The 25,190-nt window shown below is 39.0% G+C and overlaps 1 protein-coding gene across 1 annotated transcript in view; it reads left to right on the top strand.

Moving 5' to 3' along the window:
• Positions 1–11,158: 11,158 nt before the first annotated feature.
• WDR44 (WD repeat domain 44) overlaps positions 11,159–25,190 on the top strand; it is a 430,050-nt gene continuing 416,018 nt past the window's right edge. Inside the window, exon 1 of the mRNA XM_053714643.1 lies at positions 11,159–11,384. Within this exon, the coding sequence (XP_053570618.1) occupies positions 11,159–11,384 (226 nt within the window). The remainder of the gene's footprint in view (positions 11,385–25,190) is intronic.

Here is a 25,190-nt window from a genome sequence, read left to right on the forward strand (position 1 = left end):
TTTCAGTCTGTTTAAATGCACACCTAACCTATAGCCTAGATACTGATGTAACCGCAAAGTAATTGAATGCATGTAAACAACGTTATAGCATTAATCTGATCCTTAAAGGGACATGAAACCCAATGTTTTATCTTTCATGATTTAGAAGCATATATTTATAATCAACTTTCTAATGTACTTTTCTTATCTAATTAGCTTCATTCTCTGGATATTCTTTGCTGAAAAGCATATCTAAATATGCTTAGAAGATGCTGATTGTTAGCTGAATATAGCTGCCTCCTGTGATTGTTTCACCGTGTGCATGGCTATTTCTTCATTAAAATATATCTCAAGAATGATTCAAATTAGGTAATATAAGTACATTTGAATGTTTTGTCAAATTGTATTCGCTACCTCAATCATGAAAGTAAAGGTTTGCGTATAGTGTCCCTTGAAATACATTCGTATGTGAATTTATTCTTCAATGAGCTTACCGTCAGATGAGAATGGCAGGTTCCCGGTATCAATTCCTCCGATACCGACTACATCCACCTCGGAGATGCTGGGCCACAACATTTCCTCCCATCGGCAGTACTCGATTTCCAGGGCAGGGCCGCCACCGGTTCCTGCGGAATGTCGGGCCTCCAGGCTTAACTTTTTCTTGAGATCCATCTTACAGTCCCGGTAGCGATGTTTTATAGAGTCCATATCTCTGTTCCGGCCACCCACTGCATTGACTGCATTCCTTATTTCATTCCAGAGCCTCCTCTTCTCAGTCGGGGTAGTCTTCTGGTGCTGCAGCCTCCTATACCTGGCCATATAGGCCTCTACGAGGGCCTCCTTCTCCTCCATCAAAAACCTCGCCTCCCTAGTCGCCTTGGCCTTCCCCTGTGATGATGCCCTCTGTTTCCCGGACTGTGAAGCCCTACTCTGTCCGCCACTGGGCCCAGCCACTTGTTCATCTTGAACCAAGTGGCTGGGTCCACCCACCGCTTCCACCCCCGCTTCCTGCCCCCCTTCCTGCCCTGTTCCTCTCCCCCTCCCTCTCCTCCCCCCTCTACCTCTCCCCTGCCTGCCCTCCATCTGTTCCCTAAACTAAACCCCAAATAATCAAACAAAAAGTGAGTGTGATGAAATGAAAGGAGGACAAAATAAAGAACTAAAAAGACAAAAAAAAGTGCTGAAAGTGTGAGAGGGATCTAAAAAACAAAGAGGGTAAGGAGTATTTAAATAAACCAAAAGAAGAAGAAGACTAAAAGGAGGATATGTAAACTAAATGTAACTAGGGGATGGGTATGGGATGGGTATGGGGTATGGGATAAGAGTAAATGGGATGAAAGGGAATGGGACTACAGGGAATGGGGTATGGAGTGTAGTATGAGGGGGTATGGGGTATGGAGTGTATGTAGTGTTATTGATAAGTGTATGTATGTATTGAATGTGTTTGCGTGTAAATGTGTTAAGTGTACAGAAAAATCACTCGCTCGCTAACTCACACTACTACTAATTCTCACTAACACACTACTACTAATTCTCACTAACAAACACTCCCACTAACTCTCACTAACTCCCACTACCACTAACTCACGCTCCCACTAACTGACTCACACTAGCACTAACTCTCACTAACAACTCTCACTAACAACTCCCACTACCACTAACTCACTCACGCTCCCACTAACTGACTCTCTCCCACTCCCACTAACTCCCACTAACTCACTCACGATAACACTAACAACTGACTCTCTCACGCTAACACTAACTCACTCACAATAATGCACAAACTCTCTAATCTTAAACCTCCAATCTCCAAAGACCCACCAGCAACACAGTCAAAGAAGCCATGCTTGTGTGGTGCTTATATACCCTGTGTAAATGTTTAATGATGTACCAATTTCCGTTGTAAATTGTGTTCAGGTGTGCTTTATTAGCAATTAATATTAGTGCAATGTGTATTAGTTGTGTGAATTTGCGCATGCTCATTTGGAGTTAGTATTTGTGGAATGTGTAGAATGCGATGATGTCATAGTGGTCGTTTTCTATAACATTGTCCAATAGTATTCTGTTTAAATGTGAATTTGCGATGGTGTGGTATTAGTGAAGTGTTGTATATGTATGTTTGTCCTAATATATAGTGATATTGAATGCGATTATTTTTCTAGTGTATGTATATATTTTTTATTCCTTGTTGTTATTTTGCGAATTTCCGCATCTTAAAGTATATGCGTATTCCCCGTATTAAATTTTATTAAAAATTCACCCGCTTGTGAATGTGTAATGCTTGTGTGCTTTGTTGATTGATTGTTGTTGTGACATTTGCGGCGTGTTATTGTTGTGCATGATGTGGTATGCGTCATATGACCGAGCTGTGCGTATTTCTCGCGAGATCGAGTGTTAGGTGAAAAAAAGCTATTTTTTTGCTTTTCCATTGATCTCTATGGGAGACTGTCTAACGCGGGCAGTATTCCGCGTGTGACATACACGCGTTAGGAGCATCGTTAGATGGTCTTTTTTGAACTCTAAATACCAGAGTCAAACAATGCCGTGCGTTAGACATAAACCACGCGTAGCGTTAGCAGGCCATCTACCGCCAAACTCCAAATCTAGCCGGCCATGTTTTAACAATCCTAGCAAGATCACTTGCTGATTCTTAAATAATGTTTACAACCTATTAGGGGATGGTCAGCTATATTTCACCTAAAAACATATATAACCAAGTTAAATCCTAACATAAAATCCAAAGTGTGCATTTTTTGAAGCTAATTATTAAAAAAGAGGGGATTTTTTTTAAGGCCCAATTCCATGATAACCTTCACTACCAGCTTTATTTTGCTTATATATGAGGCCCAAGAGTGGCCTTTAGACAGCACATTAGAAGGTCTACATTTAATTTGGCAAATCACTAATGTATACTGGAGTTGTCTAATAACGTTTATTTTTCCTTCTGGATTGTCTGTATACATTTGACATTGTAATGTAATTCATTGTATTTTGTTTGCCTATATGCCTCAATAAAAAAAAAAAAAAAAAAAGATGTTTTAATAATAAATGTATTAAGGGGACAGTAATACAATTTAGCCTAAAGTGAAATAAATGGGACCTTATTCCTAGTTTCCGCTACAAATACAAGGGAAACAACTTTGAACTTTGTTGGCCATGTATCCTAAACTTTGAACTCAAGTTACCTGTACTTTTCATTTTTAACCAGTAGATAGCATTAAGAAGCATGCTTAAATAGTGGAGTAGTATACAATACTAACCAGGCCTAGTTGAAGGGCGGAGCCAGATACACGCGTCGCCTGGTGTAATGTCAGACACCTTAGGGCTCGCTTCCATTGAGCCATTAAAAATGGAGCCGTAAGCTACCAAAGTGGCCAACAGCTAAAAGTAATTTACGGCTCCATTTTAGTACCAGGTTTCCATTGAAAATGTTTCCACTTTGCGTGCGGTCGCTCTTTTCGTGTAGGTGTAAGTTAGCATTGTGTTAACGCTTCCACCCGATGCCAGATTTCTAAAACATTAATAGGTTACTATGGTAACCCAACCTTACACTACACTCGATCGCATATACGGCACTGCATACAAGTGCTGTCAAAATAAAATCAAACACCTAATGCATGCACAATATCTACCTCTCAACTGCAACCCCCAACCACAATAGCTAATGTATTAACCCCTAATCCGCTAACCCCCATATCACAAAGTATCTATTTAAACTATTAACCCCTAATCCGTTATGCCCCCATATTGCAATTAACCTAATTAAGCTATCAATCCCTAAACCGCCATGCCCCACAATGCAATCTAGCCATTTAAACTATTAACCCCTAATCTGCCATGCCCCACAACGCAATCTAGCAATTTAAACTATTAACCCCTAAACCACCATGCCCCCATATCGCAAATAACTAATCTCTAAGCCCCCTAACCTAACACCGCCTAAATTAACCCCATTACATAAATTAAAATAATCCTAAATAACAATTAAAATAATAAAAAAATAACATTACTTTAAAATAAAAAATAAACTAAATTTAAATTAATCTAAAATTACAAAAAATAAAAGAAGTCTAAAATTACATAAAATAATAAACCAAATTATCAAAAATAAAAAAATTATACCTAATCCCTATGAAAATAAAAAAGCCCCCCAAAATGAAAACACCCCCTAATCTAATACTTAACTACCAATAGCCCTTAAAAGGGCCTTTTGTAGGGCATTGCCCTAAGTTAAACAGCTCTTTTACCTTTAAAAACAGTAAATTCCCCCTCTAACAGTAAAACTCCCCACCCACCAAACCCCCCAAAATAAAAAAATCTAACACTAAAAAATCCTAAACTACCTATTGCCCCCAAAGGGGCATTTGTATGTGCATTGCCCTTAAAAGGACATTCAGCTCATTTACTGCCCTTAAAAGGGCATTCAGCTCTTTTACAATTGCCCAAAATCCCTAAACTAAAAAATAAAAGTCTAACCCCCATATAGGTACTCACTGTTCCTGAAGTCCGGCAGTGAAGTCTTCTTCCAAGAGGCGACCTCTTCTATCTTCATCCAGGACCACGGAACTGAAGATGGGCAACCCAGGAACTAAAGACCGGCGACCTCGGAACAAAGGAGCGTGGAGGATCCTCTTCGTACGATCACCGCCGTACACTGAATACTGAATGCAAGTTATGCGTTTAAATATGGAGTCACTTGCATTCCTATTGGCTGATTTGATTCTTCAAATTCAAATCAGCCAATAGGATGAGAGCTACTGAAATCCTATTGGTTGATTTGAACAGCCAAAAGGATTTCAGTAGCTCTCATATATCTACTTATATACTTGTCATTATATTTTTTCAAGTGTGGGGACATTATATATTTTTTGTGTTAATATATATATATATATATATATATATACAGTTCCTTGGGGGGAAAGCACAATCATACCACTTGTTTGAATGCCACGGTGCTCTGCTGTAAATAATCCACAACGTCCACAAAATGCAGGCACTCACTGGTCTTAGTAAAATATAACAATTTATTTAGAAATCATTAAAAAGACATAACGTTTCGGCACCAATACGTGCCTTTGTCAAATGTCAGCATGTAACAAAACGAATATGCAGCACACTTAAAATCAATATTGATTTTAAGTGTGCTGCATATTCGTTTTGTTACATGCTGACATTTGACAAAGGCACGTATTGGTGCCGAAACGTTATGTCTTTTTAATGATTTCTAAATAAATTGTTATATTTTACTAAGACCAGTGAGTGCCTGCATTTTGTGGACGTTATATATATATATATATATATATATATATACACACACACTTTAGTGCCCTTCCAGTCAAATACCTTGAAACATGCAAAATCATTTTTAACCAATTTTAATATGTTTTGAATAGAAATACTTAAAATCCCTATGTTCTTCCTGAAATTAGCGCTCTTGGATTAGTGCTAGTATTAAAAGTTGAAAGTAAATAGTTTGCGTGAACTAAAAACTCAGGTGCACTTTTTACTTTCAACTTGTAATGCCAGCACTAACCTAAATAGGGTCACTAGTGTATGTGGTGTCATGGAACTGGGTCTTGGGGAAAAAAGTTTAAAGAACCCTGATCTAGGCCATTGTCACTGGCTCATCAGATGTGTTCAGCTAGGTGAGTAGTGCATTGCTGCTCTGGAGCTGACGTTAAAGTGAATGTAAGGTTAGTGTCCCCCGAGAACGCCACATTAATGAGCAATGAAAAACAGTTGAACTTTGATTCATCATCTTACATGGAAGACTCTATTTTCGCCAAAAATTACCTTTTTATTTGATAGATCGCACTACAATTCCTCTGCCCGCCATCTTAGCTATTTGAGTGACATATTTTGATCTGCTATTTTCCCAATCATTGATTCCCCCCCAGAGCGTTCAACCCCTTTTTCCACACGTCACACTCTCCTAATGCGCATGCAGGAAAAGCCGATGTTTTCAACTCAGCTTAGAAACGCGTTCATGCGGCGCATGTGCACTTGCCCGATTTTCTGAAATAGGTAAATATACATAAATCGTCTTTAGCAAGGTAAGTAGCGATCGGAGCAGCTCTCATTGAAAAATCAATTTTAACATCTTGTAAGGAATTCTGACAATGGAAAATCAAAGTTATTAGTATTTTATAAACGAATGTGAAAAATTTGATTATTTATTACGGAATACTTTCAAAAAGAATACAATTATTTTTGTAATTTAATAAAATTGAATATTTACAGACTAAATAATTATATTTATATTAATGATAATTTTTTTAATTAAAAATATTTTCATTGCCCATAAAATAGTGGTATATCAAAGAATAAATAAATGATAATTTTGAGAACATTATATTTTTTTAATAAGCAATTAATATTCATATATAAACATAGGTTAGGGGTTTATGCTTTTGATGTAAATGTCAATCACCAGTAAAGTTCAATAAAAATATTAAAATTATTGTTATTCATACTTGCAAGCCGATTTCGTAGATAGAAAAATAAGGAGAACAAAAATATGCAGCTGCGCTCAATGTCAGAATAGTATTCAATGAATGCATTCATTGAATACTATGTTGCTAGCCTACGAAATCGGCTTTGAACGCATGTGCAGTTTATGATCTCCACAGGAGCACGCTTGATGAATACGTATTGAGCGGATGGGACCACTCTATACGTCACACTGTTGAGAAGTAGGAAGTAGCGGCTGGGAGGAGTTGGGCTTCAGAACGGAATCAAGTTTGTAATATAAATATATACATAATCAAAAAAATTTTGTAAACCTCGTTCCCCAAGGTTTACTTGGGCTGTATGCCAAAGGGTGTGTGGTGGCCCCCCCGACAGAGGCAAAACAGATATTAAAATAAGAGTCACCGGAAGTGACTTCAGATTGGAGTTTTTGACGAATTGGAGTTCTCGACAGAACACCAGCTTGACTCACAAGGGCACACATGATTGCAGATTGCTTTTGGGATCTATTCACAGCGCTGTGGGGTGCACATAGTGATGTGCATATGCGGTGGGCTCTGGAACAAAGTGAAACAGAACAGTGTCTCCTCATCTACGTGATTGCTCAGGTCACTGAGATGGATACGATAGCGGCTAAGTCCTATGAGACTGATCTAGAGTGGTTCCAAGGGTCTGGTGGCTCATGCTGTTGTCTGATGTTTTTTTTAGCTACTGGCGCAGCGGTTTTGGACTCACTCCCTTTGCTAATAGCTTACTACACAACTGCAAATATGTACCTGCAACCAATACAATACAAATATTGCAGTAAGTGACAGGCATTTACATAATGAATGTTAAAGATATATATATAGTTATATTTTATAAAAACATTATTTTGCCTCCTAGGAAGAACAAAAATTAATTTTCAAAGATTTACAAGTCTGGCTGATTTTCTTAGTGATGTGAAAGAGTGAAATGTATGTGGCCATAATTGATATATATATATATATATATATATATATATATACATATCCCCCAACTGTCCCAATTTTCGCGGGACACTCACGATTTTAGGGGTCTGTCCCCCTGTCCCGGGTTGCTAGCCATCTGTCCCGATTTGCCCCATGCATCATTTTTTTTTTTTTTTAAATTCTATTGGACCCATACTCAGAAGCAGCTGGCTTTGGTCTCACAGGGTTAGATACCTGTTAGATTCCCTATGGAAAAGGAATGGTGTGTGGGTTAAGCAGGAGTAAGAAGGCTGTATACACTCTGACCACGGGTAATGGTGACCTCTCAAACCTACCTCTGGTAGTGATGATGTCTAATCCCTGGTGATAATACTAGCATGCCTTCAGTTTTATACAATGAGCAGTACTAATACCAGGGTAACGAACAGTGGCAGCCACAGACTGCCAGCTAATGTGCTTGCCAACCCCAGAACCCCATACAATGAATATCTGTATCCATAACTGTGTGTGTGTGTATCTCTATGTATTATTTTATGCTATGTAGTGTGTGTGTGTGTCTGTATGTATAAATGTAAGCTATGTAGTGTGTGTATGTGTATCTGCATGTATAAGCGTGTATCTGCATGTATAAGTGTATGCTATGCTATGTAATGTGTGTGTGTGTATCTGCATGTATAAGTGTATACTATGTAGTGTGTGTGTATCTGCATGTATAAGTGTATGCTATGTAGTGTGTGTGTGTATCTGCATGTGTAAGTGTATGCTATGTAGTGTGCTACTGTGCATTTTTGCTGACTTTAAAGGCCAGAATCTAGAATATTAATGGGGAATGCAGAGAGCAGAATTTATTATTAAATGTTCAATTAAGATAAAAATATTTAGCAATGTCTCTGCAAAGGTTAATTAAATACAGAGCTCACATAGTCATACCCAGTGGTTTGAGCTTGTGTTTTTATTCGCTGCCTAAGTGTATTAAAATATTAATTAATTAAATTACTTTGGTCTTATGATTTTTTAAGCCCCGCCCACCACATTTCAATTTTTTTGCTGCGGGGGGGGGGGGGGGGGGGGGATAGTGTGTCCCTCTTTTGAATTTTGAAATGTTGGGAGGTATGGACCAGTATGTAGGAATATATCCAAAGTGAAAAGAGTCTTTAATGGAAATAATCCTACAAATACAAATAATTCAAACATTGTTCCCCAAAAGGAAAAAAAAGCATCATAGCATAATACTGTGTAAATATTCACTCCCCAGATAAAAGGCAAACCCAGTATACCTCAGTACTGTACTATAGGTTTATACCGTTACTGCATTATACCTCAGTTCGGTACTACAGGTTTATACTGTTACAGCAGTATACCTCAATACTGTACTATAGGTTTATACCATTACTGTAGTATACATCAGTACTGTACTATGGGTTTATACCGTTACTGCAGTATACCTCAGTGCTGTACTATAGATTTATTCCGTTACTGCAGTTTACCTCAATACTGTACTATGAGTTTATACTGTTACCTAAGTTTATATATCATAAGGGATTAAATGCCATTTACTCCTCTGTGGGAACATGATTAATAACTTAACTATTTACATAATAATGTTTAATGTAAACTGTAACCTTATTTCTAACGTAGAAATTAAAACACAACAACTTCTTGGTTATAAAACCTGCAGGTCACTTTATTGTGGCAACACAAGGAACCAAACAACCAGCACAAATAAACATGGACCAGGGGGGCAGTAATCAGGTACTATCTAATGCGTAGTAACTCATGCTAACAAGATGGGCAGTACCAGGGATGCAGGAGAGGAAGCAGAGTGTAGCTCGATACTGGAATGTGTTAGGGAGTTCTCGGCTTCAAAATCACATGGCCAGGAAACACCCCACCCCTGGCCGGAAATAGCCGTCACTCTACCTCGATCACTGTTCACCCTCCACGAGATCGCCCACATATTCAGGGCAACTTTCGCCACCTCCCAAACTCACACAAATTGGAGTAGGGACTGTCTTAAATTCTCAATAAACAGATCCATGCCATGGTCAGAAAGATGCACCCCGTCGCCGTAATGTTCCTGTGCTCCACAACAAAGCCCCTAAGTTTGAAAATTAATTTTCTCACATCCCTGTTCAGCTTTTTCCTGACCTGGAAAGCAGCCCTGTGGTTGGCCATATGCCGCCACGTCAATCTGGGGATAATATTGGACCATCCGATTCTCACACCAGGCATCCATGATTTGAATGTGCGCAGGTCAGACTGGATCACCGCACTCAAATCCCTCCCTAGCCACCTAATCACCAACCTAGATGAAGAAAAGCCCAGCTGCTGTCCTCCAGGTCGCATTGGCGCTCGAATGGCTGCCAAGTGCACAAACGCGATAATTTTCTGCAATAATTTCCATGTTTTCCATATATTTCAATATGGCCACTGATCAGGTCTCTTTTCCAAAAAGCAAGAAGAGTATATCCTGAAACATCTCCGCCACTCCTGGAACATATCCGAATATATTAACATACTTCCCGTCCTGAATTCGTCTGACTGTCTTAGTTTTAAGATGTTCATGCAAATCATATGAGGACCAGGAGTGCGTATCACCATGAAGTGCCACCTTGCAGTTGGCAGGCCCACGTATATCAGTAAGTCTGATTCTGGGTTGGGATGCCCTAGCTGACCTCTCAGAGGTAACAGGTTCTGGTGACCTTTGCAACCCCTTCCTAGCAGCCTATTTATCTTCTGTCAACAACCTAAGCATACATACGCTTATGCCCTTTGGCATTTAGACCCAACTCCTTATCGTTCTCTGAACCAGAGTAATCCGAGGACGATGTGAAACCCCTAATCCCCACTGAAACTAAGGACTCACTGGTTTGCGACCTCTTCCTTGTTGGTAATGCCACCATACCCGAAGTCGATGGACGCTCATCCTCTGACATGATGGAATCAACACCGCTCTCTTTCCAGGCCACTCCCTGAGTCTCCAGTTGTCGCCATATCGCTATCCTAAAAAACAGAATGCAAGAGAGGAGTACCACGCAGGGAAAGTTCAGCTCTCCCCTTCCCACTATTCACACTCTGATCACCCCCCTTCAAGTACTCTGGGCCCGCATGGACGTGTGCCTCATCCCTCTCTCACATGCACACATTGTTCCTCTTCTGAAAAATCCTCAATCTCCTCACTAATGTGTACTGTCTTAGGGGCCTGGGGTGGAGTCTTCTTATGACTTCTGGTTGGCGCCATTTCCATATCTAAACTATGGAATTGTGATGGGTGACCCTGCCTAGTTGCTGATCTAGTGACCATTTTCCTAACTGTGGCCTGACCTGCTACTGCATGCTGAAGCCTAGTGTCCCTACCCGTACACTTGATCCCATCCATACTGCCATCCTCAAAAGCCATGCCTGTGGAGTCCACATTATCACCGTCAATCCTGCTCGTACTAAGCCCACTAGGTGCCTCCGCACCTTTATTGCAGCCTGCTGCAGCCTTTGCCCCAGCACGCACACACGCGCTTTTATTGGCCCCAGTTTTACTGTTTCCTGAACCCATTCCGGTTCCAGATTGCCCCATGGTAGCTCCGCTGGTCCCCTTTTTAACCGCATTAGGCCCCTGTGTTACCTGCACGCCTACCACCCCTTGCGGCCTACCCCCTGGAGCTAAACTTCCCCCTCACAGCACTCCTTTCTTACCTACAGAGCGGAGCAGGGAACTCGATGCACTCCTCTTCACGGCTGGACGTCGATTGGCGATACCGAAAGTGATGTCACCTGAAGTGACGTCACCTGCACTACCACCATTGGAGGACCTGAGACCAGAAGTCAACGCAGAGAAGGCCGAATCCCCCAGAGGAGAACATGAACCACCGACAGCTGGACCCTGGACTGCATGGGACCTGCCTGAAGCCCCGGACATCGCCAACGCCAGCATTTGGAAGAGGGACACCACTGCTGCAATGGATTCGCTGGACAAAGCTGTTGAAGGCCCAGGTAAGGCCCCGACGCTCCCACTATGCCCACCACAGATTAAAAGGGGATTGAATAGACCAAAGGGAACTGGGAAAGGGAGGGACCGGAAACTGCATCACCCCCAAACTAGGAAGGCCCAGCCTGAGCCATCGGGCCCAATAACTCAGACGCCCCATCTGAAAGGCCTAAATTGACTTGCACCCCCCAGCCCCCCTCCGGATCAACAGCCTCCAACAAGGCCTGATCCGAAATTTCTGGTATGGTTGTGGAGCTACGCCCCTCACTAAGCCCAACCTAGGAAGGGACATGGGTAGGATTATGTCAAGGGGTATGACCCACCGCATCAGGTAAAGGTGTGATCCATTCCTCAGCTTCTGCATCACTTTCCTCCATAACTTCTCTTTCTGCAGATTCCTCCGGGGCCTCCATATATTGTTTTGAAGGTAAATTAACTCTCTTTGAACGCTTTGGAGAAAAACGAAACAAGCAGAAAGAGGATTTTAACTTCCTTGCCAAACCCCTACTCTCTAACTGCAACATTGTTTCTCACACAAACACACAGGACAACTCCCACTCCTCCGTCTTGGCCTTAACCCTTATGTGCATTTCAGGCAATTTGCCTTAAAATTTCCTTTACTGTATACCTCAGCACTGTACTATAGGTTTACACCGTTACTGCATTATACTTCAGTACTGTACTATAGGTTTATACCGTTACTGCAGTATACCTCAGTACTGTACTATAGGTTTATACCATTACTGCAGTATACCTTAGTACTGTATTATATGTTTATACCATTACTGCAGAATACCTAAGTACTGTACTATAGGTTTATATCATTATAGCAGTATATCTCAGTGCTATATTATATGTTTATACCGTTACTGCAGTATACCTCAGTACTGTACTATAGGTTTATACAGTTACTGCAGTATACCTCAGTACTGCACTATGGGTTTATACCGTTACTGCAGTATACCTCAGTGCTGTACTATAGGTTTATACCGTTACTGCAGTATACTTCAGTACTGTACTATAGGTTTATACAGTTACTGCAGTATACCTCAGTACTGCACTATGGGTTTATACCGTTACTGCAGTATACCTCAGTACTGTGCTATAGGTTTATTCCGTTACTGCAGTGTACCTCAGTACTGTACTATAGGTTTATACCGTTACTGCAGTATACCTCAGTGCTGTACTATAGGTTTATACCGTTACTGCAGTATACTTCAGTACTGTACTATAGGTTTATACCGTTACTGCAGTATACCTCAGTACTGTACTATGGGTTTATAGCGTTACTGCAGTATATCTCAGTATTATATTATAGGTTTATACTGTAACTGTAATATACCTCAGTACTGTATTATATGTTTATAGCGTTACTGCAGTATACCTCAGCACTGTACTATAGGTTTATACTATTACTGCAGTATACCTTAGTACTGTACTATAGGTTTATACCATTACTGCAGTAAACCTCAGTACTGTACTATATGTTTATAACGTTACTGCAGTATACCTCAGTACTGTACTATAGGTTTATACCATTATTGCAGTATACCTTAGTACTGTACTATAGGTTTATACCATTACTGTAGTATACCTTGGTACTGTATTATATGTTTATACCATTACTGCATAATACCTAAGTACTGTACTATAGGTTTATTGCATTATAGCAATATACCTCAGTGCTGTATTATATGTTTATACCGTTACTGCCGCAAAACCTCAGTACTGTACTATAGGTTTATACTGTTGCTGCAGTATACCTCAGTACTATACTATAAGTTTATACTGTTATTGCAGTATACCTCAGTACTGTATTATAGGTTTATACCATTACTGCAGTATACCTTAGTATTATACTATAGGTTTATACCATTACTGTAGTATACCGCAGTACTGTACAATAGGTTTATACCGTTACTGCAGTATACCTCAGTACTGTACTATAGGTTTATACAGTTACTGCAGTATACCTCAGTACTGTACTATGGGTTTATACCGTTACTGCAGTATACCTCAGTATTATATTATAGGTTTATACTGTAACTGCAATATACCTCAGTATAGTATTATATGTTTATAGCGTTACTGCAGTACACCTCAGCACTGTACTATAGGTTTATACCATTACGGCAGTATACCTTAGTACTGTACTATAGGTTTATACCATGACTGCAGTATACCTCAGTACTGTACTATAGGTTTATACCATGACTGCAGTATACCTTAGTATTGTATTATATGTTTATACCATTACTGCAGACTACCCAAGTACTGTACTATAGGTTTATTTCATTATAGCAGTATACCTCAGTGCTGTAGTATATGTTTATACCGTTACTGCCGCAAAACCTCAGTACTGTACTATAGGTTTATACTGTTGCTGCAGTATACCTCAGTACTATACTATAGGTTTATACCATTACTGTAGTATACCGCAGTACTGTACAATAGGTTTATACCGTTACTGCAGTATATCTCAGTGCTGTACTATAGGTTTATACCATTACTGCAGTATACCTAAGAACTGTACAATGGGTTTATGTCATTACTGCAATATACCTCAGTACTGTATTATATGTTTATAACGTTACTGCAGTATACCTCAGCACTGTACTATAGGTTTACACCATTACTGCAGTATACCTCAGTACTGTACTAGAGATGTATGCCGTTACTGCAGTATACATCAGTAATGTACTATAGGTTTATACCGTTAGTGCAATATACCTCAGTACTGTATTATACTCAGTACTGTACTATAGGATTATACCTTTACTGCAGTATATCTCAGTACTGCACTATTGGCTTATGCCGTTTCTGCAGTATACCTCAGTATTGTACTATAGGTTTATGCCATTACTGCAGTATACGTCAGTACTGTACTATAGGTTTATACCGTTACTGCAATATACCTCAGTACTGTATTATAGGATTATACCGTTACTGCAGCATACCTTAGTACTGTATTATAGGTTTATACCATTACTGTAGTATACCTCAGTACTGTACTATAGGTTTATACCGTTACTTCTGTCAAGGTATATGTAAGGTTAATAAATATATATTTTAATCATATATCTTAAGGTTAATAAACATATATATTTATTCAGATCTGACTGATCAGTAGAAAATGATTCATTTCTGTCAGACAAACTGACTTCAATCATGTGTAATTCTCCCCCCACTGCACAGGTAAAGTTATTCAAAAGGCAGCATTTGCTCTTAATTGGAAGTGCAAACTCATGTTCAGCTCTTCCCCCATTTAGTATACAAATTTATTCTAACACCCAGTGAGGGAAATAAACATTTGGTTTGATTAAATTCAACAACAATCCCAAAAGGCCATGTGTGTGACTGCCTGGAATTGTGAGATAAAATCTCCTACCCTTTTAAAAACGCTGCCTGTTAATCTAGTCCAAAGTGACATGTTTTGTGAGAATTTAAACATTACTCCCAGGTACAAAAAGACCCCATGTGGTGAGTAAAAGACGGGGTGTCTGGAATTTCCTTTTTGAAGCTTGATGAGATGGAAATTAGATTGCTGGAATCTCAAAGACACATGTTAAGATGTGACTTTGAAATTTACTGAACATACAGCAAATAATCATCTTTGAATGCATGCCCCAGAATGTATTAAATATAGAAATTTGAGAAATTGTCAAATTCTCAATTATTACATGGGTATTTGCTAAGCTTGGTAGGTAACTGTTTTAGTCCGTCTAAAATGTTTAATAACCTCTGTATTGTTTGTATTTTCCAGACATATAATTTCAGATCTACATAGAAATGAATGTGTATATACCTATATATATTTTTGGAAGCATAGAATATCTTGAGATTTAACATGAGCATTCTAACAATTATCTCTTTGATTACAGACAACAGTTGGACATGAGCATCAATTCATATATCCAGGAAGAAATGCACAGGAATGTGAAACATGCTATATTTGTGTGAACACATATATAGCAGATGTATAAATGCCATTAATCTGGAAAAATTAGCAGTATTAAATTGTTTTAATATAATACAATGTTAATAATATAACATATTTGGTATCAGAATAATCAGAAAAATAATCTAATACTACCCATCTATAATTGGGGTTATATATGATTAATGCAGAGAGTTGTGATCTGATTAAATAACCATTTTATGAGAATAATTAACTTGTAAGAAATGCTTAGAAATGTTAAAGGTGAATATGTATTGCTATGTATGTCCGCTGCCACCCGGTGTTGCCATGAGAGAACTACAGCCAGAAAGCTTTTTGGCTGTTAAAAATAAGGTATTCCAGTTATCCAATCCGAGACAAGGCTTCCGTTGGGCGTTTCCAATACTCACCAATGATTGATAGTGATCAAAAAAGGGGAGGGGTGAAATCAGATGATTTAACCCCAAGCATAGAGACTGAGAGGAGGCTGCTGGCTAATCCTGGAGGAATAACTACTGTGGTTATTATTAAAGCACACAGCTACTCTTAGACTCCATATGCGAAAATCCCCAATTTTGAAATTCTGAGGTGAAATTGAATCTGTTGAGAAACATTGTAAACTGGATATCGATTGGCTTATTTGGTAAAGTATACAAGGTATTGGTAAGACTATAGTTAAATTATAAGTCATTGCAGTTTAAAATACAGTTGAAAGATTAAAAAGAGCAGTTTGGATTTTAAGCTACCATTTCATAGCCTATGTGTTGTTAAACTAATCCTAAATTTTAAATTGTTTATCTATGCAAATATATAATAATAATTCAGAAGTGTATATTGTATTATTGTTTAAATTTGTATCTGGTAGACTAAGTAACTTATCTGTGCAAGTTCTGATGTTTTCAATTAATATTGTATTAGGATAAATTGCAGTTAAATAGCAGAATATATATATTATCCTATTGATTATAAGCACTGTTAGAATTGTATTGCTTGGATATTAAAAGTGAAAGATTTTAGTCTCATTGTAATATTTTAAATGCAGCTCTGAATGAAAGGTTGGTTTTAAAGGTACATTTTTCTGGGTTTTGTAAGAAGGATAGCATATCTTAATAGTTGTTTTTAACGTGTATAATAGTGTTTCATATTCTGGTATTACAAATATATTTCAAAATGTTCATGGATATTAACTAAATAAAAGAATTCAGGTATTTATATTAATTGTATGGTTTCTAGTAAATGCATGTTAGTTAAGGGTTTCTATTTTTAAGGATAATTATTATTTGTATTGTGTTATAACCCTGCCATAAGCTGATATATTATTTGGAGAGCACTACTTAGATTCTTATCATAAATACTGACATATTGATTGGAGGCACTTAATGAGATTTATTAATATTTATAATATTGATATCATATATTTGTAGTAAATAGAAGTTATTGTAAAAGAGAGAAAAAGTTTCATATTTCGATATTAATATTTTGAAGATATAATTTTTGAAAAATTGAAATATTGATTTTCATATTTCGAGATTGATATTAATATCTTGAAATATTATTAAAGATTAATTTTTGAAAAATTAATAAAAATATTAATTTTTCATATTTCAAAATTAATCAAAAATATTAATTTTTCATATTTTCAAAGTTAATCAAAAATATTAATTTTTCATATTTCGAAATATTAATTTTTCATATTTCAAAATTAATAATTTTGTAAAAATATATATATAAAAAAAATTCTCTTTTTTTTATTGGCAAAAATTGTATTAGCGTTTTAATTTAACTAAATACTAAACCAATATAATAATGTCTGTATCCAGAAGTGACTCATTTAATTCTGTACATAGCAATGAAAATGGTCCCATTACATTACCCATTACTAAAGGTCAGGTCCTTAAGAAAGATATCATAAGTTACATTAAAGGGAAGTTTAATATTGCGAGACGAACTAATACTAAAATTTTGGCCACTTTTAATATGCATTATTGACGAAATGTCGTTTTGTGTCATAGACAAACGATTACAAATACAGGAGCTAGAAAGTAGTATTCGTTCCTCACGCAGATGCGAAGAGGATTTAAAAATAGCCAAAAATAAAATGGATGAATTCGCCCAAAACCTAGCCGCCTTAGATAAGCATAACATAGACTTACTCACACAGATACAAGAATTAAATAAACAGCTTGCGCAAAGCCAGAGAGAATTAAGCAATTTAAAAAGGTCATATCGCCATAATGAAAACCCTTACCAAACAAACTAATTTTCGTGCCTTTCGAAACTTTAAGACGAGCGTGGCATCATCTTCCTCTAATACAAAACAAGAGGGAAATTTTGCCCAGTCCAAGCCGGTCTGGAGATCTAACCAGGCTTGGAACAAAGGTAAACAGACCAAGAAGCCTGCTGCTGCCTCTAAGACAGCATGAAAGATTGGCCCCCGATCCGGTAACGGATCTAGTAGGGGGCAGACTTTCTCTCTTCGCCCAGGCTTGGGCAAGGGATGTCCAGGATCCCTGGGCGTTGGAAATTGTGTCCCAGGGATATCTTCTGGACTTCAAAGCTTCTTCCCCAAAAGGAAGATTTCACCTTTCACAATTATCTGCAGACCAGATAAAGAGAGAGGCATTCTTACATTGTGTTCAATACCTCCTAGTTATGGGAGTGATCCACCCAGTTCCAAAGGAGGAACAGGGGCAATGATTCTATTCAAATCTATTTGTGGTTCCCAAGAAAGAGGGAACCTTCAGACCAATCTTAGATCTCAGGATCCTAAACAAATTTCTCAGGGTCCCATCTTTCAAGATGGAGACTATTCGAACCATCCTACCTATGATCCAGGAGGGTCAATACATGACTACAGTGGACTTAAAGGATGCTTATCTTCACATTCCGATACACAAAGATCATCATCGGTTTCTCAGGTTTGCCTTCCTAGACAGGCATTACCAGTTTGTGGCTCTTCCCTTTGGGTTAGCTAGGGCACCAAGAATCTTTACGAAGGTTCTGGGGTCACTTCTGGTGGTCCTAAGGCCGCGGGGCATAGCAGTAGCCCCTTACTTAGATGACATTCTGATACAGGCGTCGACTTTCCAAATTGCCAAGTCCCATACGGACATTGTTCTGGCATTCCTGAGGTCTCATGGGTGGAAAGTGAACAAAAAGAAGAGTTCTCTATCCCCTCTCACAAGAGTTTCCTTCCTGGGAACTCTGATAGATTCTGTAGAAATGAGGATTTACCTGACAGAGGCCAGGTTGTCAAAACTTCTAAATTCCTGCCGTGTTCTTTATTCTACTTCTCGCCCTTCAGTGGCTTAGTGTATGGAAGTAATCGGCTTAATGGTAGCGGCAATGGACATAGTGCCGTTTGCCCGCCTACATCTCAGACCGCTGCAACTCTGCATGCTCAGTCAGTGGAATGGGGATTACACAGATTTGTCCCCTCTACTAAATCTGGATCAAGAGACCAGGGATTCTCTTCTCTGGTGGCTATCTCGAGTCCATCTGTCCAAAGGTATGACCTTCCGCAGGCCAGATTGGACAATAGTGACAACAGATGCCAGCCTTCTGGGCTGGGGGGCAGTCTTGAACTCTCTGAAGGCTCAGGGGTCATGGACTCAGGAGGAGGCTCTCCTTCCGATAAACACTTAAAATTTTGGCCCCTTTTAATATGCATTATTGATGAAATCTCGTTTTGTGTCATAGACAAACGATTACAAATACAGGAGCTAGAAAGTAGTATTCGTTCCTCACGCAGATGCGAAGAGGATTTAAAAATAGCCAAAAATAAAATGGATGAATTCGCCCAAAACCTAGCCGCCTTAGATAAGCATAACATAGACTTACTCACAAAGATACAAGAATTAAATAAACAGCTTGCGCAAAGCCAGAGAGAATTAAGCAATTTAAAAAGGTCCTATTGCCATAATGAAAACCCTTATATTAACAGTGAGAATAATGCAGCTAATGCTAACTCCTTTAGCGAACGCGTCAGGGACGAGGTACAAAAATATATGGAACAGTATAGACAAATGACCCCTAATGGGTCAGAAATAGATTTCCCAAATAGACAATCACCTCATGATGTAAATCCAGGAGACTACTGTAACGCAGCTGGTGCGGGGGAGGGAAACTCTAACAGAGAATCCCAAAATAAGTCTAATAAAGTATATGATTCCCATAAAATAGTCACCTTCATACAGCGCGCAGTACCTATATTCTCCAATAAGGGAACAAAATCTGTAATTGATCATTTAGAGGCTTTTGAAAATGCATTAGCTATAATGAATGTTACAAGTGAGAAATTGAAAATTGAATTTCTGCCTTGGGTATTTGACAGTAAACATCACAAATTCTTTGCTTCACTAAAGGATATGAATATTCATTCCTGGCGTGGGATAAAACGACAATGCAGAAAAGAATTCGGGCAATATCGCACTAAAACTGCCGCAAAAATAGCGGTATATGGTTTAAAATGTAGTGCGAATCAGAGTCCAATCGAATTCCTTTCCGAATTGAAGAATGCGTACAGTATGGCTGAAGATAATCCCAAATTTGATGGCTCAGAATTAGTAAATTTGTTTTTTGAAGCACTGCATACACCCATCAAAATTAACTTAGCTAGAGATTTTGATGAGGACTGCTCATTGGAATGGCTGATCAAAGAGAGTACAAAATTATACTCTATTCAGCAATCCAGTGAACAGGGGGTGAAAAAGGAGTCAAAACCCAAAATTGTAGCAGAAACTAGGGTGTCACCTAGCCCCCTCAATTTGGAGTCTAAAAAGAAAACCTACGCGGAGGTGGCCAGTCAAAACAGGCCATCTCCACAGAGGTTTAACTCTGCCCCCTCCCCTACACAGGTTGAGGTGCAGGGAGACTATAACCAAAGTGGGGGACATAATCAGGTAAATAATTACTCACAAAGAAAATACTCACCAAATAATTGGTATACGCACAAGGGTAGATACAATAGACGGCGAAGATATTCTCAGGGTAACCAAACACCCCAGGTATATAATGCTCCCCAAAGTACTAATACTGAACAAGCTGAACCCCAGGGGCAACCACGCCAGAATAGAAATTGCGGCCCTGATTCTGAGGGAACCCAATGGTCTAGGAATCATTATTATGGGGCACCAAGAGATAGGCCCAGGGGTAGAGGTAACTTGTACAATCAGGTAGATATGCTGTTTACCCAGTTAAATCGGTTGAGCGAACAATTCGCTAATATGAGTCAACCTTCCACGGCTCAGCAACCGAACAATACTTTTTTAGGGGTACAGCCAGTAGTCAGCAGTGGGACCACAGGCACAGCCATAAAATACTGCAGTATCACCTGAGAGGGAGAGATATACAAAATGCAATAATAAATATCAATTATATTAATCATGTTCTCTCCCCACAGACCGGAAACGGACAATTTAGCTGTGATGACAGGCAACTTCATCCGGGAAAAATTAACAAACCTCTTCCTTTGCAGCACTCCCTTAACCTTATTTCCACAGATGCAGTACACAAGAATCCAGCCGACCCTGTCATACAGGAGACCGGTAGGTATGAAACTTCTTCTGCATCGGAAAACATGGCGAATTCAGGTAACACGTGGCGAAGCCCACAGATGTGTGATAACGCCAACTTTATGTGTGAAATGGTAGAAAATGCAGGAAGGTATTATGTATTAGTTGAGCTGCAAGATTCAGTCTCCAACCCTATCATGGGATTAATTGACACCGGATCTTTTAAGGCAACTATCTTATCCCACAGGTACTACACACAGCTAAATGAGCTAACACCCCACAAACCTAAAATAAGAGAATTTGACGGTTCTCTAATAGGTGTTGGGGGGTGACTCCCTAAAAGTTTACGGTACTGCCTGGTTAAATTTAAATTGGGGAACAGGGTCATAAAACACCCTGTCATTATAGTGGATCTGCCAACTGATCGTTTAATTATTGGTAGTGATCTCCTGAAGCGATTAAGCACCATAATTGATTGCATAAATAATGTAATTTGGTCACAAGTTAAAAGGCCTATAAATTATGAAAAATCTGGTATCTCGCACCCGACATAGCTGTCACGTGGTGGAAGAGAAACCAGATGCTGTGGAGATTCATTTCAGGAATAACTCTGTACCTGAAATCACTATTCAACAAATAGATGATCAGACTCCTTTAAGTGGCTCTGATGGTAATACTTTTAAAATTTCGCCTGGAAAGATAGCAAATATTTCCCTAGATGGCGATGTATTAACCATATCTCTCCACAAGGGGGATCATAGAATCCCTAAGGGGGGAGGCAACGCTCAATACCTCACAGGGATTGAGAGAGTTAAAGAGGATCTATTTATCCCTATACAAATGCATGACCTTGGTACAACAAAATATGCCAAGTTGAGTTTAAAACAGGAAGCTAGCTATAACATCACAGCTAAGTGCTTATTATCTATCTCTATTGGTAATAAGTCCAGTGAAGCACCTGTTTTTTGTTTTAAATACTCTCCATAATCAAATATACATTGGCAATGATATCTTACATAGATATGCCATACAAATAGATTTGATTAATTCTTGCCTATGGAGCAGGTTAAAGGGGGACCCTGAAGTATTTCAGGATGAAAATGCAGCCCTGAAATCAAACCAGCAATTGCCATATGCTGTGAATATGCAGGTATCTAGCGATGTTATAATTCTGCTAGGGCTGATAAATTTCTTTTTACCCTTACAGGTAAAGAGAGGTCAGAAATTAAAAACTTCTGAAACACTGATTTGCCTCTCCCATAGAATACAAAATCTGGGTGTCCACAGTAACCTACACTCCTATGGTGAATATTGGAACTGTTCCAATACATATTATTGTGCATAACATGACCCCACAGGATATAACATTATCCAAGGGAACTACCATAGGATATGCACTGGAATCAAGTTATTACACTTTTGGATTCCAGAATAATGTAATTGGGCTAATACCTGAAGGATACTTAACTGAAGAACAATTAATAGAACAATCCTTTGCATCTATGCCAGAGGGTCTATTTAATATTCAGTCTATTTATCCCTTCAGCTTAGAGGAAGGCATCTGTAAAATTGAAGAAGCCTCTCTAGTGTTTGATCAGCCAATCAAACAGAAAGATTACCCCAATTCCCAGAGTCATGGGGGCAATGTAAACCATAATCAAGGGGATCTCACCTCTAGGTTGGAAGAAGCCTATGAAATAGGACAGCCTGAAATCTTTCCAGGATTTCAGCAAATAGTCGAAGAGCAAATATCCTTAGCTAACGGCTGTTCCAGCGATGATGAACGCCAACTGCTGCGAGAACTCCTGATGGAGTACAAGGATATTTTTGCTAAGGATTCTTATGACTGTGGTACTACAGACTTACACATTGCAAGAATACAAACAGATCCCAATGCACCACCTGTCTTTGTTAAACAATACAGACTTCCTTTAGCCTCATACGATTCTCTTGCAGAAATCATAAGGAACTTGGAAGAAAGGGGTATCATACGACAGGTGCACAGCTCTTATAATAATCCTATTCTAGGTGTCCTTAAGCCCAATGGACAATGGCGTTTGTGTGCTGACTTAACACAGCTAAACAAACGAGTGTACATGTCTGGCTGGCCTGTACTATACATTGACCAGTGCCTAGCAAAAATGCAGGGATCCAAAATATTCACTGCCATTGATTGTGCACAGGGATATTGGACCATCAAGGTACATGAGGAGGACCAGTATAAACTGGCATTCTCCTTCCAAAAAGTCCAATATGCATTCCAGAGACTTCCATTTGGATACATAAATTCTGGACATGAATTTGCTGTATTCATGCATAAGGCTATGCCTGATGCACTGGAAAGGGGGACCTTATCTTATGTTGATGATGTTTTAATCAAAAGCACAGACTTTGAAAAACACATTGCAGAGCTTAAACACGTCCTCAGCCAACTTAAAAGGGCAGGTGTCAAATTATCCCTACAGAAAGCTCAATGGTGCTGCACTCGTGTAAACTTCTTGGGACATGAAGTTACTTCTGAAGGGCTAAATCCACAGAAGAAAAAGGTGGAAGCTTTAGTAAATTCTAAAAACCCAACTAACTTAAAGGAATTGAGATCATTCCTGGGTATGACAAATTATTCCCGCAAATTCATTGATAATTATGCAGAATTGGCTAAACCACTACTACTTCTTCTAAAGAAGGATGTGAAATGGCATTGGAGTGAGTCTCAAGAGACAGCAATCAAAGAGCTGAAGAGAAAACTCACACAAGCACCTTGCCTAGCATACCCTGAGGGAGTTCTTCTTAGAAACAGGTTACACAGATGTAAGCATGAGTGCTGTTTTATACCAAAAGCATGATAATTTAAACAAAGCCATTGCTTATGCGAGCAAAAATCTATCCCCAGTAGAAATAAAGTTTAACGATTGCGAAAAAAACCCTCTTATCTACTGCATGGGCTCTACAAATTTCCACAGCTATATACAGGGCGAGAAAATTATTGTAGAAACGGCCCACCAGCCTTTGCTATATTTGCAAAGTGAAAGGATTAGAGATGGGAATTTGTCAAATAGCCGCATAACAGCGTGGACTCTTTCCTTACAAGGCTGGCCACTAGAAATTCGCTACAAGCAGAATAAAAAGAATCCAGTCGCACAAGGGCTTGCTGAGCTCCACGACTGTACTGCTAGAGATCCTGGGGAAGAATTATCAGAAGATGATTTTCTGGAGGAACAATTGCTTTCCCCATATAAATGTACAATGAGGAAAATTGATAAACATTACCTTGGGTGTATGTTGATGGTTGTTCTTACCATGCCACCATTGAAAATGAGCGCAGATTAGTCGCTGGCATTGGTATAACTGGGGCAAATGGATTCCCAAATATATCAAGTAGGTTTCAACATTGGACCAAGATCCAGTCAAGTTGCTTAACTAACTGCTGTTTTCAAAACCATTGAAATGGCTATTGAACATGATATTCATGAATTTGTGATCATCACTGACTCAAATTATGTGCGTGACAGCTTTGTTGAATACCTGCCAACTTGGAAAAGAAATGGCATGCAGAAAAGCAATAACAAACCAGTTAAGCATGGCAAGTTGTTATGCAAGATTGATAATCTGGTGGTATCCAATGATTTAACCATACACTGTAAAAAGACCAAGGTCATTCCAGGGTTCTAGGTCCGGATAAGGAAGGCAATGACCTTGCGGATTCATTAGCCAAACAAGGAGCCATAACTGGAGAACTCCTTAATATTGACCATTTAATGGGTGCAATTCAGGTAGAAGCCATTACCAGAAACCAGGCCAAACAACAGAGTGAGCCTAACCTGGTACAATGGAGTCAGGATTCTCCTAGTGAGGACCTAATCACTAATCAAAAAGAAGACCCCATTGTAGGCATCTTCTATAAACACATAGAAGATCCTGAAGGCAACCCCATCTCAAAAGATGATTGTATTGGCAAAGAAGATCTTAGAATCTTAATGAAATCCAGATCACAATTCAAGTTACAGGATGGTTTGTTAATTAGAACCCTCCAAAACTGGCATTCAGCAATAGGCAGTGCCCCACCAAGTTCAGAGGGCTAATCGCTTCAACATGCCCATGATGCTCCCACGTCTGGTCATCGTGGTGCCAAACTCACGTATGAAATATTTGCGTGATTATGCTTTTTGGCCACACATGTTTGAAAGATGTTCAACACCTACTGTCAAGGGTGTCTAAATCTGTCCACCAGTTCCAACCCACTGTGTCAATGCATAGAGCGCCATTGCAGAAAAGGGGATGGTAATGCCATGGTCAGATATACAAATTGATTTTATCGGTCCAGTAACAAGATCATCAAGAGGTAACAAATACATGTTAACCGT

This window comes from Bombina bombina, chromosome 1, assembly GCF_027579735.1.
Source record: "Bombina bombina isolate aBomBom1 chromosome 1, aBomBom1.pri, whole genome shotgun sequence".
In the NCBI taxonomy this organism is placed as follows: domain Eukaryota; kingdom Metazoa; phylum Chordata; class Amphibia; order Anura; family Bombinatoridae; genus Bombina; species Bombina bombina.